This window comes from Vidua macroura, chromosome 15, assembly GCF_024509145.1.
Source record: "Vidua macroura isolate BioBank_ID:100142 chromosome 15, ASM2450914v1, whole genome shotgun sequence".
Lineage (NCBI taxonomy): Eukaryota > Metazoa > Chordata > Aves > Passeriformes > Viduidae > Vidua > Vidua macroura.
The window spans coordinates 2045468-2061527 of NC_071585.1; the positions used below are offsets into that span (position 1 = coordinate 2045468).

The following is a 16060-nucleotide window of genomic DNA, read 5'->3' on the forward strand; positions in this document are numbered from 1 at the left end:
GGCAGCACAAACCCTGAGGAGTCACTGCAGGTTCAGCTCTGCAAGGCAGAGCTTTAACCACAGTGAAGGTGCAGGCCAGCTAAGCTCTCTGCTCTGCCCTGAGACATCCATTCAAACCCCAGAGAGATCCACGCTGCACCATGCCAGTCACAGTGCCAGGCTCCGCTCCATCCCTCCAGTCTGCAGGGAGCTGCTCTGCAGCAAAGGCAGCCTCTCTGCCCCACTGCTGCCTGTCTGCAGAGCAATCTAAATATTTTGATATTTTGGGCAGAGGAGGTTCTCACTTGTCCATCTGGATTGGAAACTGGACTCATTAACTCCCAACTGTCAGCTGGAAAAGCTGCCAGAGGGTTTCTACCACATTAGGGAGCAGCAAAGTGCTGCTGCCATGGGGATGGGCAGAGCAGAGGCCCTGTGCAGCCCCAGCTCTCCACTCTTCACTGCTGGGGTAGTGATTAACACCCTTTTCCTTTCCCAATTAAACCCCTGTCTCTGATATCCTTTTTCTGAATCTTCACAGCAAAGTCTTCCCAGTGGAGCCCCTGCTGGGTGGAAAATTTCCCACCCTAATGCTGGATGGAAAAATCTGCTGCTCAGTGATACAACTAGATGGTCAGAGCAATCCAACTTCCAATCATCATCAGGAATGCTAAACAAAATATTGGGAAATTTGGTGCCCAAATAACAAAAGAAAAAAGATGTTCCAGCTCCCAAGGGTACTATCACCTGGAGAAAGTGTATTCTGAACAAAAAAGAGAGCAGAGGAAGCACAACTTCAAACAAACTCTGTGACCTGACCATGAGGAGTCTGAGCAGGGCTGTGAACCTTCATTCAGAGGACACAGCAATCCCACTCACTAAACCCCAAAAACCCTCCAGGTTCCTGTGGACTCCAGCCATGGACAGAAGGAAAAGCCCCACAGACGATGCCCAGAAGTCCAATAGCAGAGGTGCTGGAAGCCTCTCCGAGGCACACGTCTCCTTTCAGTGTGAGCCCTGCACCTGGTGCATTATTTAGTGCCAAGTGAGAAAGAAGCAATGCCTAACGAAGTGTTAAAGGGCTTTGGGAAGTTTCACCAACCTTTCCAGAGCCGTCAGCTCCAGCTGCCTGGCAGAAGAGACAGCTGATCTTGCTTCCAGATTACAGGCAGCACAGCTCTTAGGGCAACTGTCTCTCTGTGTTTGCATCCAGCTACCTCCAGCAGCTTGAAGTGTGCTCAAAGTGCAAGGAAGCACTTGATCAAAATCCAGCTCACACTGTAGACAGCGAGGAACAAGCGCCCAAAGCGTTACAGACACAATAACAATCGAATTTGGGGTGGATTTGACAGGTTACAGGTTGATGACACTGCTGCAGTCCCAGTGGAAATGTGGATTGATGCAATTAGCAACAGGGAACTGGAAACTCAGCACAGGAAAACTGGGAATACATCTATAAAAGATGAGCTGCTGCACCATTGTAGAGAAGCACAAAACTCCTGCGTGAGCTCAGAACAGGAACAAGTTGAAACAGGAGTGAGATGGGCGAAGCGCAGCTCCAAGTTCCCTCCCAGTGTTCAGAACTGCAGATCAGTTCTAAATTCAATCATTTGCTTCCCCCCAGAGAGACTGGCCTAGTTTGCTGCAGGGATACAACGGGAGAGGGAGTGGGAGTGTCTTGGAGAGATGGGCAGCAGAAGGCAAACTCTGAGCCCAGCCCAGCCAGGCTTTGCTCAGTTGCCAGTGAGTGCAACCACATGGAAAACATGGCAAGATGCAGAAGCAGTGGATGAGACACGCTGCCAAGGAGCGTGGCTCTGCTGCAGGACCAGAAGGTGCATCCCTGTGCAGCCACAGCAGCAGCTTCCCTCGTGCCAGGTCAGCTCCCTGCCCAGCCAGAGCTGTGCTCACACTGGCAAAGTGTGGGCCAGAGGCTACAGGGATGGGCTCATGCTGGCAGCAGGGTCCCCAGCCTTGGCTAACACGTGCTGAAGGTGTGAGTGCCAGTCCTCACAGGGATTTCACTCGAGGAACCCCAGGAGACAGAAACCCAGGCTGGCAGCAGGAGATCAAGGCAGGCTCCTCTTTGTGCCAGTGCTGGGACCTGTAGCAGTCAGAGCGTGAGGCAGGATACCATTAAAGTCTTTACAAGAGTAACCAAAATTACTCTCCTCTGTGAATACTGACAAGCTCCCCACTTCCACAAACCCTTCACTGCATGTGCCCAACATGGAATAACTACAAAAATGAAGCAGAATAAGGCACCCGAGCAGTGGAGAAGGTGCTTGTGAACAAACCCTGCAATGAGGTTTCTAATGATTGCAAGTATGTACATGTTCTGCTCCAACAAAGCTGGTGGGGATCTGCCAGGCTGAATAATGAGCAGGGACACCACATGCCTTCCATACATAATGGTACAGAAATGGAATATAAGTATATATTGCAGCTCTGTGGAACACAGGGGCTTTTGTAGCCATTTATGTTATATAAAGATTTACATTTGGAAAAGTCATTCTGCTATATCTGGCAGAAATTTCAAGACAAATGGAACCCATACTTATTCATTCAATGATAATACTGAGCATAGGATAAAGCTCTTAAATTCAGAGCACTTTATAAAAATTAATTACTACTTAGTTCACCCTTGTGAGGTGGGAAGGTATTACACCTGCATATACATGAGGACACCAAAGCACAAGTGGATTAAACAGCTCGTTCAGGACCCCAGGGACAGGCTAATTGTTGGAATATGTATGCACACGTGCGTCTGTGTGTGTTTGAATGGGTTTGGCCCCTCCAGAGCCTTCCCAGCAGACAGAGGCCAAGCTGCTCCGCTGGGCTCCTCTCTCCACAGAGTCCCAGCATGTCTAATGAAAGACACCAACCCAAAGAAAGGGAAGAGGTTTTTTGTGGTTTGCACAGATGGAAATAAAAGCTAGCTTTCAAACAGCCAAGGAACAGAAAACCCATTGTTAAAAGCTGTGCAGTGCTCCAGTGACAGCTCCTAATCAGTTTGCCACTGAGCAGCTCCACACCAGAGCACAACAGACCTGGGAATCCACGTGCCAGCAAATGTTATAAAACCTGGCCCCTGACAAATGAAGAGAGAAAAGGCTGTGGAGCCAGTGACAGAGACAGCTCCCACCCACAAGGGGGCTGGCAGCCCACTCCTCCTGCTCCAGTGCCCTCCTTGGACGCTTTGCCCACGGCCTCCAGTCCCTGCACTGCGTCACCACATCCTTCTCTTTATGTGTACACCAGCAAAAGCACACATTGTTATGGGAACAACCAGCTCTTGGAGTGTCTGCAAGGCTCCTGTCAGTGCTGGCAGGTGGCTTCCAGAGGCATGCTATAATTAGCCAGCAGCAGTTACCTGGAGGCAGGGTTTGCCACTGATCTGTGGGGTAAAACACTTCCAGGTCTTCAGGATCAGCGTCATCCTCTGTCCCCGGCTCCTTCCCACTGTCATCTTTTATGTCGCTCTCTTCTATTTTTGTAAGGGCAAACTCCTTTTGGAGAGAAGAGATTCAGCTCATTAGCAGTTGCATCTGGGTAATTTAGTGCTGGCTGAGAATACAAAATTTTTTCCCTCGCCAGCAGATTTTTTTTTTTTGACATCCGAGATTTTTTCCACATGGTTAAATTTAGATTTAAAGTATATTAAAGGTTAAACATGCATAACTAGCATGACATTTGTGCTGAACAAAGCAATGCAGCTTATTTCCTATTCCAGAGCAGGTTGCAGGTTTCAAACCAGCTCTCACAGAGCCTCACCTGTATTTCAGTCAGAGGCAGGAGCCCTGGCTATTATTAGGGTTGTGTAACATTGTAAGACCCCATTTTCCCTTGCCTAAAAATATGTCAAACTTTTAACTTTTTCAGCTGAAATTTTCCACAGGAGTGGAATGCCTCAAGGCTTGTTGGTTGGTTTGGGGGTTGGGTTGTTTTTTTTGGGGGGTTTTGTGTTTGGTTTTTTTGGGGGGTTTTGGGGTTTTTTTTTTGTTTTGTTTTTTTTTGTTTTGTTTTGTTTTTTTGTTTTTGGTTTTTTGGTTTTTTGTGGTTTTTTTTGTTTGTTTGTTTTTTTTTGTTTTTGTTTTTGTTTTGTTTTTGTTTTTGTTTTTTTTTTTTCTTAAATGCATTTATTTCAGGCTTGGAGAAGATTTCAGCTAAAATAGTTCAGCTGTTTCCAAAATAGGACACGGGAAAAAACACACCGAGTTGCCCACATGATACAAATGTGAGGATCCTCTTCTCCACCCGCTCCCAGTGTTCTCCAAGCCTTTTAAAACAATGAGGCAGGGATTTAATCACCACCTCCATGGCAAGTGCAGCACGAGGCTGGCAGAGGTGTGGGAGAGCAGCCAGCACGAGCGGCTCAACGTTACACCAAGGGGAGGGCAGGGGAGAACAGCAGGGGAAAAAAATCCTTGCTGTGAGGGAAACCTTGGTGTTCAATGGAAAGCTTCCCTAAGGAGCTGGTGGGAGTCACAAAAAACTCTGGAGAGTGCACAGAAATGACCTGTACTCTCACACCAGGCATTGACTCCTGGGTCTGAGCTGTTCTGGTTCCAACAGGAACACATTAACTGGTTCAGGCTTATCATCCCCACAGCTCAGTGTCTGCTGAAGGGAATATTTTCAGCTTCTGAGATCACCAATTCAGTCACTACTGAACAATTTGAGATAACCACCCTACAGGGAATGATTAGTCCTAATTGTTTGCAATTAGGATGGAGTTACAGCTCACTTCATGAAGTGTTTGGGTCTTAATCCTTAGGAAGTTTTCACAGGGAAAAATGTAAGTAAATTCAGAGGTTAACTGGAAATTCTGGGACACATTCTGCCTTCAGTTCTTCCACTCTTTGGGAAAAAAATGCATGCACATTTTCTGTCAGAATTTGGATGCTCTGCATATAAATATCCGTTTCCAGCCTAGAAGAGTCTTTCTGAGCAACAGAAATGTCAACCTGAGCAAAACACACAGAGTAGCATTGACAGTGTGGATGTGGCCCTTGGGGACGAGGGTTGGTGGTGGCCTTGGCAGTGCTGGGTTAAAGGTTGTACTCAATAATCACAAAGGTCTCTCCCAACCTAGACCATTCCATGATTCCCTGATTGTGGTAACACACAAAGATGGCTGACAAACCTATAGAATGTTTTTGTTTCAGCTGTGGAAAGGGACTGCGATTTCAGAAATGCACGAGAAACCAGATCTTAACTCCTGGTTTTGCTGAGTGCATTACGGGCTTGGAATTGTTCAAATTATAACAAATGGTTAAAGCTCAGGAACAATCGCAGCCATAAGAGCCCAGGTTCTGCAGATGAAAATCAATGTTAACATTTTCTGAGCCAAGACTCAACAGGACTAAAATGCAGTGAGTGGAGCAGTTATTACTTAGCTGATTTCCACAGCTCTGTGATTATCCAAGAGGGAGTTAGTGATACAGGCTATTGTAAATTTACCACCAGGCCTCCCAGTGCTGGATCTGTTCAAACACATAATGGAGACAGCTGATGTTTACCAGCTCTGCTCAGGAAGAGTGCTGGGGTTTAAATGCTCAGTAAGGATAAAAGGATGTGACTTGGTTCATTTAAGTGTTGCTGTCACTGCCTGGCCACAGTTGCTTTGCAACACCCCATTTTCATTAGCATTTCCAGCAAAAATGGGCAGCACCATACAAGCGATTCTTCATTTACATAGAAATCAGTAGAACCCTTTCTGTTTTGTTTTCATAATTCAAGCAGAAGAAAGAGATTTCCTAAAGAATAATGGGCATTTCCTTAAAGGCAAAAAACATCCATGTTTTATCAGTGTGAAGTCAAGCTGGAGCAGCCAAAACTTACAGGCACTCTGTGGCCCAGGCTGGAGCAGGAGAAGAGCACAGACCCCAGCAGCAGCAGCAGGCTGACTCTGGCAGTGGTGGAGAGGAGCCCGGCCCAAGGAGACATTGCCACCAGCCTGAAATGAAAAGCAAAACAAACCCAACTGGTCTTTTTTTCCATTTTCACAGGTTTCAGGACTCTTTACACAACACTTTGCAACGCAGCGTGGGATCAGGGGTGTGACACGGCAGGAAGCACAACACCTCGAGGTGTGAGCACACAGGGCTCGAGGGGGGCTCACTGCTAATGGGGTTTGTGACAGGTAATGCCAAGCAGCTTATACTGACCCCACAGGGGATAATAGCTCTCCTGGAAAATATGTGGAGACCTGCAAGACTTGTTTAAAATCACTGTGTCAGTGCAATGGATGACAGCTATAGGGAAAAATAAAAAGCAGTGCAATCCCGTGAAGGCTTTTTATGCCTGTGCCTCATTTTAAGCACAGAAGTAGCTGCGTTAATTCAAATTAAACAAAACCACCAGCTGTCCAAGGATCGGGGGTTCATCTAATCCATATGTAGGTTTTTCTTGGGGAAAAACAACATTTTGCAGAGGTCAGCAAGGTTTACTTGGTGGTTCCTACAGCACAAGGCTTTCCCTGCTGTTTAGAGCAGAGGCTCAGCCAGCCATGGGGCCAGGAACTGGCTCTGACCAGGCTCACAGGGGACCAGGGAGCAGAGCCATGGCACAGAGCCACCCTGATGGACCACAGAGCCACCCTGATGGACCACAGAGCTCCTGCTGAACAAAAGAGGGGGGAAATGAAGGGTTTTGCTGTCACAGGTGCCAGTGCCCGGGCACGGAGCTGGTGTGCCCACCCTGCATGTGAGCACGCACACGTGTGCCCCCAGTGCCTCACGCAAGGCTCAGGATCCACCTACAGCCCTCAGCTCGCTGCTGGGCTAGGGAGTGCAGCAGCCTGCCAGCACACAGGCTGCACAAGTATTTCCTTTGATTGGCTCTAAATTTACATGCTGCTAAATTAAACTAAATGAGGTCTTTTGAAAGAAGATAGGACTGATTAGTTCCGTTCAAACACTCCTTCATTACTCATCCCTCCATCAAGTCTGCTCCTACTCCTATCCAGGTTTTAAAGAAGTTCCTCCCCTACACACAGTCCGAAATATCTTGCTTTGCTGTCCATCAGGATGGCACATCAGATAGGAGAGTCTTCCCTCCTTGAAGCAACCACTTTGTGCCCAACAAAGCAGAAAACCTGCCCACAGCAGCACCCAACACCAGCTCCTGCCCCCAAAGAGCCTCTGCCCCCAGAAGCCTTCAGGGACATGGAGGGAAGCCTCCTGTCCTTCCACTCTTTCACTGGTACCTTGTCCCTCCACTCCACTTTGCTACTTCTTCCTCTCCCTGCTCGGTTTTTGCCAGAAAAAGAAAAAGCAACCCCCCACATCCCACTGGTCAGTGGTGGACAGGAGAGGGACAGAGCAGGGAGCAGAGGTAACAGTGCACCTGATGTACTTCTGCATCTTCCAGAAACTCCTGAGCAGGGTCTTCCTGAACAGCAGCCTCTACCTCTGAGCCACCTCTACCACATCAACGGGATTTTTCTCATTAATTGGTTTTGGAACAGATCTGGATTTCTGATACCCACAGCATCCCTGAGCAATGAGTTCCCCTGCTTAACTCACAGTGCAGGAAAGCATCACCTCCCATTTCCCCCTTCAGTGCCTCCTCTTTTCTAAACGGTCAAAGAACCACCTCAAGGACCCACAAGCCCTTATTAAACCACAGCTGGAGTAGAAGAAAAGCCCCCTATTTTCATAAGCCAACAGGTGGCCAGAGCCTCCATTTCTCTCCTGGGACAGGGCCAAGAAAAACCAGGCTACAACCAACACCCAGGCTCCTGAGCTGGCACACCCAGAGCACAATGCACAGCCTCAAACGCCCTCTGCTCCCAGCAGATCTTGATCTTTGTGCCCTTCTGGACAGTCCCACAGTCATGACCTCAGTCCAGTGTGACCACAACACACAATTCCTTCTCATCTCAGAATGAACTGCTGCTTTTTACACAGGTAACAGGTTTTTGGGTTTGGCTGAGTTCTTTTCAGTTATAAAACAAGTAGCAAAACTGGAATAATGAAAAATAGATGTATCCCTCAAACTTTATCTGCAAGCCTGGAAATAAAAAGAAGGAAAAAAAAAGGAAAAAGAAATTCAACAAAGCAGTGGTTGAAAGCAAATGCACACTCCCAATAAAAATAGAGCTCACGTGTACCGAGGAGGCTGCTAGCAAATGACAGCACAGCCTCTTTCAAGCCTCCAGCCTCCTGCCTGCCTGGCAGATGACATCTGCACAACAATTAGCACTTTGCTTCGGTCCCAGGTAGGCAGGAGGAGCCAACATGTGCAACAGGGGGCTCTGGAGCTCCTGAAGAGCAGCCTGCACAGGCTGACATCTCCTTACAGACAGACACACACAGAGGGCAGGAGAGGATTTCCACATTGAGTGTTCTGTGGACACAACGGATGTCCAGAAACAACCCTTGCAGCCTGTGAAGCAGAAAGGGTGGTCATGGTGACCCCATCTGCACAGGGAATGTTTGCTTGGATTTGAGGGCATCTTTGGGGATCCAGCACATACAGCAGCCAGGCTGGACTAGGGAGGCCACAAATTCCCCTTGTGCAGAGTGGAGGGGCTGATTTTTTTCTTAATAATCCTTTTTTGTCAAACAAAATCAGATACTAGGGAAAGAGCAAAGGGTCAGACTCTGAGAAGTCTCCACTGCTGGCAGTAACCCTCCTGTCAGAGGAGGAGATGTTGCTGGCTGCGAGGTTCTGCTCCACAGCTCCAGAAATCCCTGTCTGTGGGAAACAGCAGCCCAGAGCTGTGCTCCCCATTAGCAGGGACGTTCCACTGAGGGCAGAGCTGTGCACAGGGAGCTACGCAGCTCCCACAGTCACAGTGACAGCTCCAAGGAAGCCAGCAAGAGGAGCATATTTCATTAATGCCTCCTGCTGTGCTTTCACATCCTGGCACAGAGCCCACGCTGCCCGTCCTGTGCCACTCCAACAAATCCGCCGGGAGCCTCATCTGAGCTCTGACCTGCTGCTCCAGGAGAGAACACAGACATCCCAGAGCTCCACAGCCCCAACATCAGCCTCTGACTTTGCAGCCAGCTGGAAGCCAAATTCCAGAATCATTGAGGTTGGAAGAGATTTCCAAGACCATCAAGGTCAAGCTGTGCCCCATGCCTATCGTGTCCCCAGCCCAGAGCACTCAGTGCCACCTCCAGTCCTATCCAGGACACCTTCAGGGATGGGCACTCCAAACCCCCCTGGGCAGCCCCTGCCAAGGCCTGACCACCCCTTCCATGGAGAAATTCCTGCTGATGTCCACCCTGAGCCTGCCCTGGCAGAGCTTGTAGGCCATTTCCTCTTGTCTTGTTCCTTGTTCCCTGGGAGCAGAGCCCGACTCCAACGTGGTTCCACCCTCCTGGAGAAGATCCCCCCTGAGCCTCCTTTTCTCCAGGCTGAGTCCCTTTCCCAGCTGCTCCTCACAGCACTGTCCAGTCCTTCCCAGATCCGTTCCCTTCCCAGACACGCTCCAGCCCCTCCATGTTTTTCTTGCCATGAGAGTTCAGAACTGGATACAAGATTGGAGGTCCCTCAGCAGTGCCAGCACAAGGGACAGGCACTGTCCTGGTCCTGCTGCCACCCCAGTGTTGATACAAAAATACCAATTATCTCTAAGAATAAGCAATAGCAATAAGCTAATCCTTGTTTTCAACTAGGGATGACCTGAGGGAGCAGGATTGGTATTACAGTCTTGTAAAACTGCCTGCAGATGAACAAATTCAGGCCAGGTTTCTGTCCAGGCAGCCTCGCTGAGATGGCAATGGGAGCACCAGCAGCACATCGTGTGCCTCCCAGCACAAAGCACCAGCAGAGCTCCCTTGCTGAGTGCAGGGCAGAGATGGGAACCCTCAGGAACACGGCCCAGGCACCTCCAGCTGAACCATGGCACAAAGACCTGCCGGCACTCGCAGCCTCTGCGGCTGAAGGGGAAGTTTCCTGGGCAACAGCCGCTCAGGGAATGACCTCTAGCCAGCAATGCACAGGGGCTGTGGGATTGGAGAGGCTCTCAGGACACAGAGTGCACTCACAGCAAGACAAGATCCCCTTCACACACAATGTCCTTTTAATGGGTGGCACCCACGGCCAAGCCCACCGTGACAGGCTGGGTGATGTGCAGTGCCACAGAGAAAGAGAAGGAAATGTACCTGACCTGACCTGCAATTTTCCTCCTCTGAGCAAGAGGGTCCCAGGTCTGTGAGGAGCACTCACGTTTTCTGGTATGCTACAGGCACCTTGGGAGTACCCTGTGGCCAGCTGTCCCTCCTGCTTGATGACTGCACAGCTACACCAACAGGAGAAAGAGGAGGTTTGGAACTGAAATTCAGCCTGTGCCTAGGAGAGGAAACAGCTGGTGGGCAAAGAGAGGACTATTGTGAGACCACAGAGGATTATTGGGAGGCCACAAACTAATGTCCTTCCCCAGTCACTAGTTAGGTGTGCACAATCCTGTGCTTTCAAGAAGGACAACCTGCACACACCATTAGCTGAGGTCAATGCCCGTGATGATCTCAGAAGCTCTGCTCCTTCAAGCATCCTGTCCTCAGGAAAGCACCCCAGTGCCTCCAGTGGGTATCCCCAGCCCCACTACAGGGAGAGCCCCAAGCCCTGCCAGAGGGTCCTGCCTGGGCACAAAGCCCCAGACAGTAGGACAGCCCAGGGAGCAGCAGTTGTTTCCAAGCCCCCTCACACCTCCAGGATCTCAGTGGAGAGGGTGTAGCTGCCATACAGACCATTCCATTCATGTCACTTATGAAATTGCTTTTAAAAAAACATTTATTCTTCTTGCTTGCTCCTCATCATTTACTCCTACTAGGACTCTGCTCTGGCGTGTTAAAAACACTCCTACACAAAGGGAAAAGTTGTGGGAACACCTTCTTGCTGCCTACAGGGAACCCACACAGCAAGGAAGCCACACTTTGAGGCTGGCAGGAATAAGCCGGGCTGGCTGGGCCCAGCCTGAGCACAGCAGCAGGTCCTGCTCCCACCTGCAGCAGAAGCCCTGTTCCAAACTGGAACCAGCCCACAGGAGGGAATTGTAACACGGGCACAGGGTGGGAGGGGCAGGATAACCATGGCACAAACACATGTTTACAGAGCTTGGCATCTACCGAGCACTCACACAACCTTTGCAACCGCTGCTAACAAATAATAACAATAAATATTAATAACCCCTCCGGGCTACCTGTGCAGCCATCAGCTCACATCAGCCCCTCGAGCAGCAGCTTGGCCATGACACCACCCAACACAGCTCTGGCAGCACTGCCAGGTGCCAGGAGCAGAACGGGGATGTGTTCAGCAGCAGGAGACAGCCCAGAAGTGCCCAGGCACGGCAGGGACAGCTCTTGGCACCAGCAGCTTCACCAGCACTGCCACAGCTCCCCCAAGAGCAGGGGAGGGAGTTGTTGTGCATCACTTGGAAAAAGCCAGAACCGCCCCTTCTACCCGGCCACAGCAACCCTGATGACCCTGCTGTTTATACAACTCGCACAGTTTAACACTAAGCATCGTTTAGTCTATCATTTAAATTGACTTAATTAATTCGTTCAGCAGGCTGCATTCACACAAAACGCTGCTCTCCAGAGGGCAGGAGCACAGCTTTGAGCTGGGGTGGTTTGAAGCCTGGGTAAGGCTGCCCTCGCCCTCCCCACCGCTCGTTAGCAGCCGTGGCACAGGGGCCACCCTCATTAGCGCTGCTGGCAGAAGGGGCCACGCTCCACCGTGGCTCAGCACGACCCCAATTCCACGAGCTGCCTCCCCAGCATCCCTCAGACCCTCCACGCCAGAGAGAGACCGCTGAGTCCAGGATGGGGGAGTCTTTTCTGCCAGCATGGAGTGTGCAGTAGCAGAGCGTGCCTCGGAGATCAGAGGCTGAATTTATCATTTATTATTTATAAGCAGTGCATCTATCTGAATTTCTGGCAGCTGCTCTCACAGGGCTCTGCACTGCCTGCACACCACATGACGCTCTCGCTCCTCACAGCTCTGGGGTTGGCAGGGACCTCTGGGCCCACACCAGAGCACTGGTGCTGATTTGCTCCAATTTAGGACTTTAGGACTTGCCTGGAGATGAGAGATGCACAGGGACCTTCAGGACAAACATCTTTCTGAAAGCTGTCACATTGCCTGACCTCAGTCACATGAAACAGTTTTTCCCTTCCTCCTCACCTCCCCACCACCCCAACTCCCAGCTGAAAACACCTCTCATCCTGCCTGTACCTATTCCCTTCTCCCACTCCTTGCTGCAATTTCCCAAGCACAGCACATACAATAAGTGATGTTTTCTCCCCCCATTCAGATCTATCCTTTCCATCAGTTCCTGTTTGCAAGGTGACACCTTGCCTCACACTATCCCAGGAATCACACAGCATTCTGTGTGGTTTTATCCCCTCTGCTTTCCCAAGCTTAGAGAATCTAACAGGAAAGAAAGTGCTCCGGGACCTGTACTAGCAAGGTCCCAGAGAATCCTGATATCCCACTGCAGCTGAGCCCACGAATTGCCAAAGATTTAACTGGCTTATTCCCAGCCTCTCTGGAAACAGCTTTTTGTCTTTTCCAAGTTCCTGCTGTTCACCCGTGGTTCTCATAGGGAATAACAACCTCCTTCCCCTGTCAGATGCCAGCTTCCCTATAAAGAAACTCAATTAAGAGGTTAAGAAACCGTGAAAAATTCCTGCTCAGTGTTATAGAAATCCAGCAGTGATGGATCCAGCACACGACTCCCACAGCAGCACCCACTTCACACCGCCTGCCCAGCACAACCATCCCTGCCCCTGGCTGAATCTCAGCCTGTCCCAGCCAGGACCCTCTGTGCCAGGCCCAGCTCAGCCTGGAGGTTTCCCATGGGGACTGCCAAGCCAAGGAACCCCCTGCCACTCCCTGCAGAGCACCTGGAACAGAGGTGCCCCAACAGTGGGCAGGCAAAGTATTCTTCCAGCTGCCCTATCGATCCATCAGGAACCATGAGCTGTGAGCTTTATGAAAAATGCATTTTCTCACCTCTCCACAGAGCGCCAGTCAGTGGTGACAGCTCTGACACCCTGTGACAACCCAGGGGACAGGGAGCAGGATGGCACACGGGCAGCAAACATGGGGCTCACCTGCTGCGTGCTCTGGAAATGTGGTCAGGAATAACATGGCACAGCAGCTTGTGGACTGATTGCATGGGATGCCTGGCTGGATGTCCAGCCCTGGCTCAGCTCCCACATGCTCCCAGTTCTGGGGCAAGCTCCCAGTTGAAAAGGCAGAGGTCACTGGGATCCACCTCGTGGGTCAAACCCAGTCAGGAGCTGCCAGACTGGCAGCAAAACCTGGGATAAACCCTAACAGGCCAATCTCAAACCCGCCCCTGAAGGGGAATAAGGAGCTCTCTGGAGATGAACACAACGTGCTGCCACGCAGGCTCCCTCAGGACCAGTCCTCGCTTTGTCCCCAGTCCCTGCATTAATCTGGACACATCAATCCCCATGCTGGGGCTCAGCTGCTCCATTCCCAACACAGACACCACAGTTACAAACACTGAGGTCAGCAGCAACATCTCCCTGTGCTTGGATGAAAGGCTTGATACAAGTTTGCTTTTTCCCTCCCTGAACTGGTCCTTTCTCAGTGGTTGCAGAGGATGCCTTTGTTAAGCAATTAAATAAGCCCTGGGACAGGAATGAGCACGAAGGGAGAGCTGAGAGACCATCAGTCTCACCATGCAGAAGTGACTCTCATGGTGGTTGTCATTCCTCTATCCAGGCATTTCCCACCAAGACTGAAAAGCAACTCTTGCCCCTCAACCATCAAAGCTTCCCCAAGACAAAGCCAAAGCAGAACAGCCAGCCACCACAGACAGCACTCCTTCAGCAGGGATTTTCCTAAGGAAATTTAAATTAAAACAAGCCCTAGGGGCTGCAAATGCAGAAGCAAATGCACAGACACAGAAAGCTGAAAGAGAACATAACTCCTTCCCTCTCCTGTTCTTCATCTGCCACCTCTGCTTTGGGGAATGGTTTGTTGCCTTTTAGAGCTATTTTAGATGTTACTTGCAGCAATGTATGGAGAAAACAGTTGAAATGTGATGGTGCAGCATTCTTTTTAATTAAACAATCCCTCAGGCACAACGGAATGGCTCCACTCAAGCCCAGGACACTGCAGGTCTGCCTCCTCGGGGTGAGATGCTGGCCCCACTCCTCCAGCAGAGCAGAAGGTCTCCCAGGCCCCTCTGGAGGTCTGCTATCAGATGGCCCAGATCTTCCACAGGGTTTGTGTCCTTCCTGCTGCCATCCTGGCTTTTTGCCTCCTCAGCTTCTGCTAAGCAGAGCTTTGATCCCCTAAGCGACTCCTGGTCCAGGGACCTTCTCTCCCTCTGCTGCCCAAACACGAAGGACATGGAGCTGGAGCTCCCCAGCACCTCAACTTCAGACTGGAAGGCTTTGATGTGGCACTGAGTGCCTGGATCTGAGATTCCTCTGGTCTCTTCAAACAGCAGCACAGCCACAGCTTGTGATCCGTGCAAAAGAGCAATTTCCTTGGGAATGGAAGTCACGCTAGCATTCATCTCCACCTTGTCATGGCAGAACAAGCTGCATCGGTGCTTCAAAGAGCTCCTCAGCCTTAAATCCTTATAAAACGTTGACTAAGTGGAGAACCTGTCTCTGAATGTCTCATGAATCCCAGCAGAGGTTATGAAACAGCTTTCCTGTGACTGCCTGCACTGCCACGGGACCCCGCGGTGCCACTGGAACGACAGCACCGCCTCACCAGGCTCCCCTCACAGGAACGCTGTGCTGCCCCAGGGAGATCTGCACGGACGGGTTATGGAGAGAGAATTAAAGAGGCAGTAAAGTTCCCAGTCCACAGGTCCCTCCTGGGCTCCATGACCAGGCTCCCTGCTCCTCAGAGCTGTGGGGTTCCCTCAGGAGTAAAGTACTGCTTTAGCTCCTGAGCTAAAGCCCCTCAGCCACAGCACTCCAAAACCTGCTCTGAGGAAGGAGGAGAATAGAGATGTGACCAGAACTGAGTGGGTTTCCTCTGCAATTTTCTCTTCCAAGGGACAATTACTCTGTTTGTTACCTCAGTACCTTCCAGTCAATGCACTGTTGCTCATCTGGAGCTCAGACCAACAGCAGGAGATCCAGACACTCAAAAGGAAAATCCTTTTGGTGAGACACCCTATAAAGAGCCATTTCATGGACTGGCATATTGCAATAGTTGAGCAGCACTGGTCCACAGAGGGTTCTTCCTTTGACAGTCCTGGCTGTCACGGCACCTGCTGGCTCTGCAAACACCCAAGCAGCAGCCAAAGGACACAGGGACTTTCACTCTCCGTGTCTCGGTGTTTGCTGTGAGATGATTGGCAAAGCCAAGAGCTCGAAATCTGCTGTCAGAGTGAGCAGCAGGCTGTTCCCCCACACACCCTCAGCTCTGATCAAAGAGGCACCTGCAGCACCTTCCTCTCTGCTGTGAGACACCAGAATATCCTGAGCAGCTGCCTGTACATCCTGGTGGTGCCATGGCAGCTGGGGACATGGCTCATCCACCACAGGTCTGCCAGACCACATCTGTACATGTCTGAGCTTCTGCCACGATGACCACAGCCCTCAGCTGTCCCCTCCTGCACACAGATTTTATCCCCAGCTGTTCTGCAGAGCTCCTCCATCAGCTGCCACCTAAATGAAGCTGCTCTGTGAGTCCAGGCTGTTTCAGTGACAGCCTCCACAGTGACTTCCAGTGACCACACACGTCACATGTCAAGACAAGTTTTGGCACCGACCCCAATGAGGGAGTGAGAAATCTCCACACACCCAGAGGCAGGCAGGGGCAGTTCCTCATATGTCAAAGGGAACAGCAGTGGGAACAGGCCACATGTTTTCTGAGGCAAGGACCCTGTCATTTATGGAACAAATGGTACATTTATTGTGCTATTCAGGAAGAAATAATAACTACAGTGGCCTCCAGTCTCCAGCTCTTTTAAGTCTGTACTTAAAGAAAGAGCAAAAAAAGACCAAAGCAAACAAGGCTTCCACAAAACCAGCTGAACTGGCTTTTAGCTGCTGGACAAAAGCGTGGCAGCAGGAACTGCTCCACATTGTCCCATCTTGTTCCTGTTTCGTAACAGCCCCAG

At 50.4% G+C, this 16060-nt stretch overlaps 1 protein-coding gene across 2 annotated transcripts in view; it reads right to left on the reverse strand.

Annotated features, from left to right (window-relative positions):
- Positions 1-16060, reverse strand: part of SIL1 (SIL1 nucleotide exchange factor) — a 98850-nt gene that overhangs the window by 70954 nt on the left and 11836 nt on the right. For both annotated transcript variants that reach the window (XM_053991168.1, XM_053991167.1), the window contains exons 2-3: positions 5824-5938; positions 3353-3488 (exon numbers count right to left, since the gene is read on the reverse strand). In XM_053991168.1, coding sequence (XP_053847143.1) covers positions 3353-3488; positions 5824-5928 — 241 coding nt within the window. In that variant the 5' untranslated portion in view covers positions 5929-5938. The remainder of the gene's footprint in view (positions 1-3352; positions 3489-5823; positions 5939-16060) is intronic.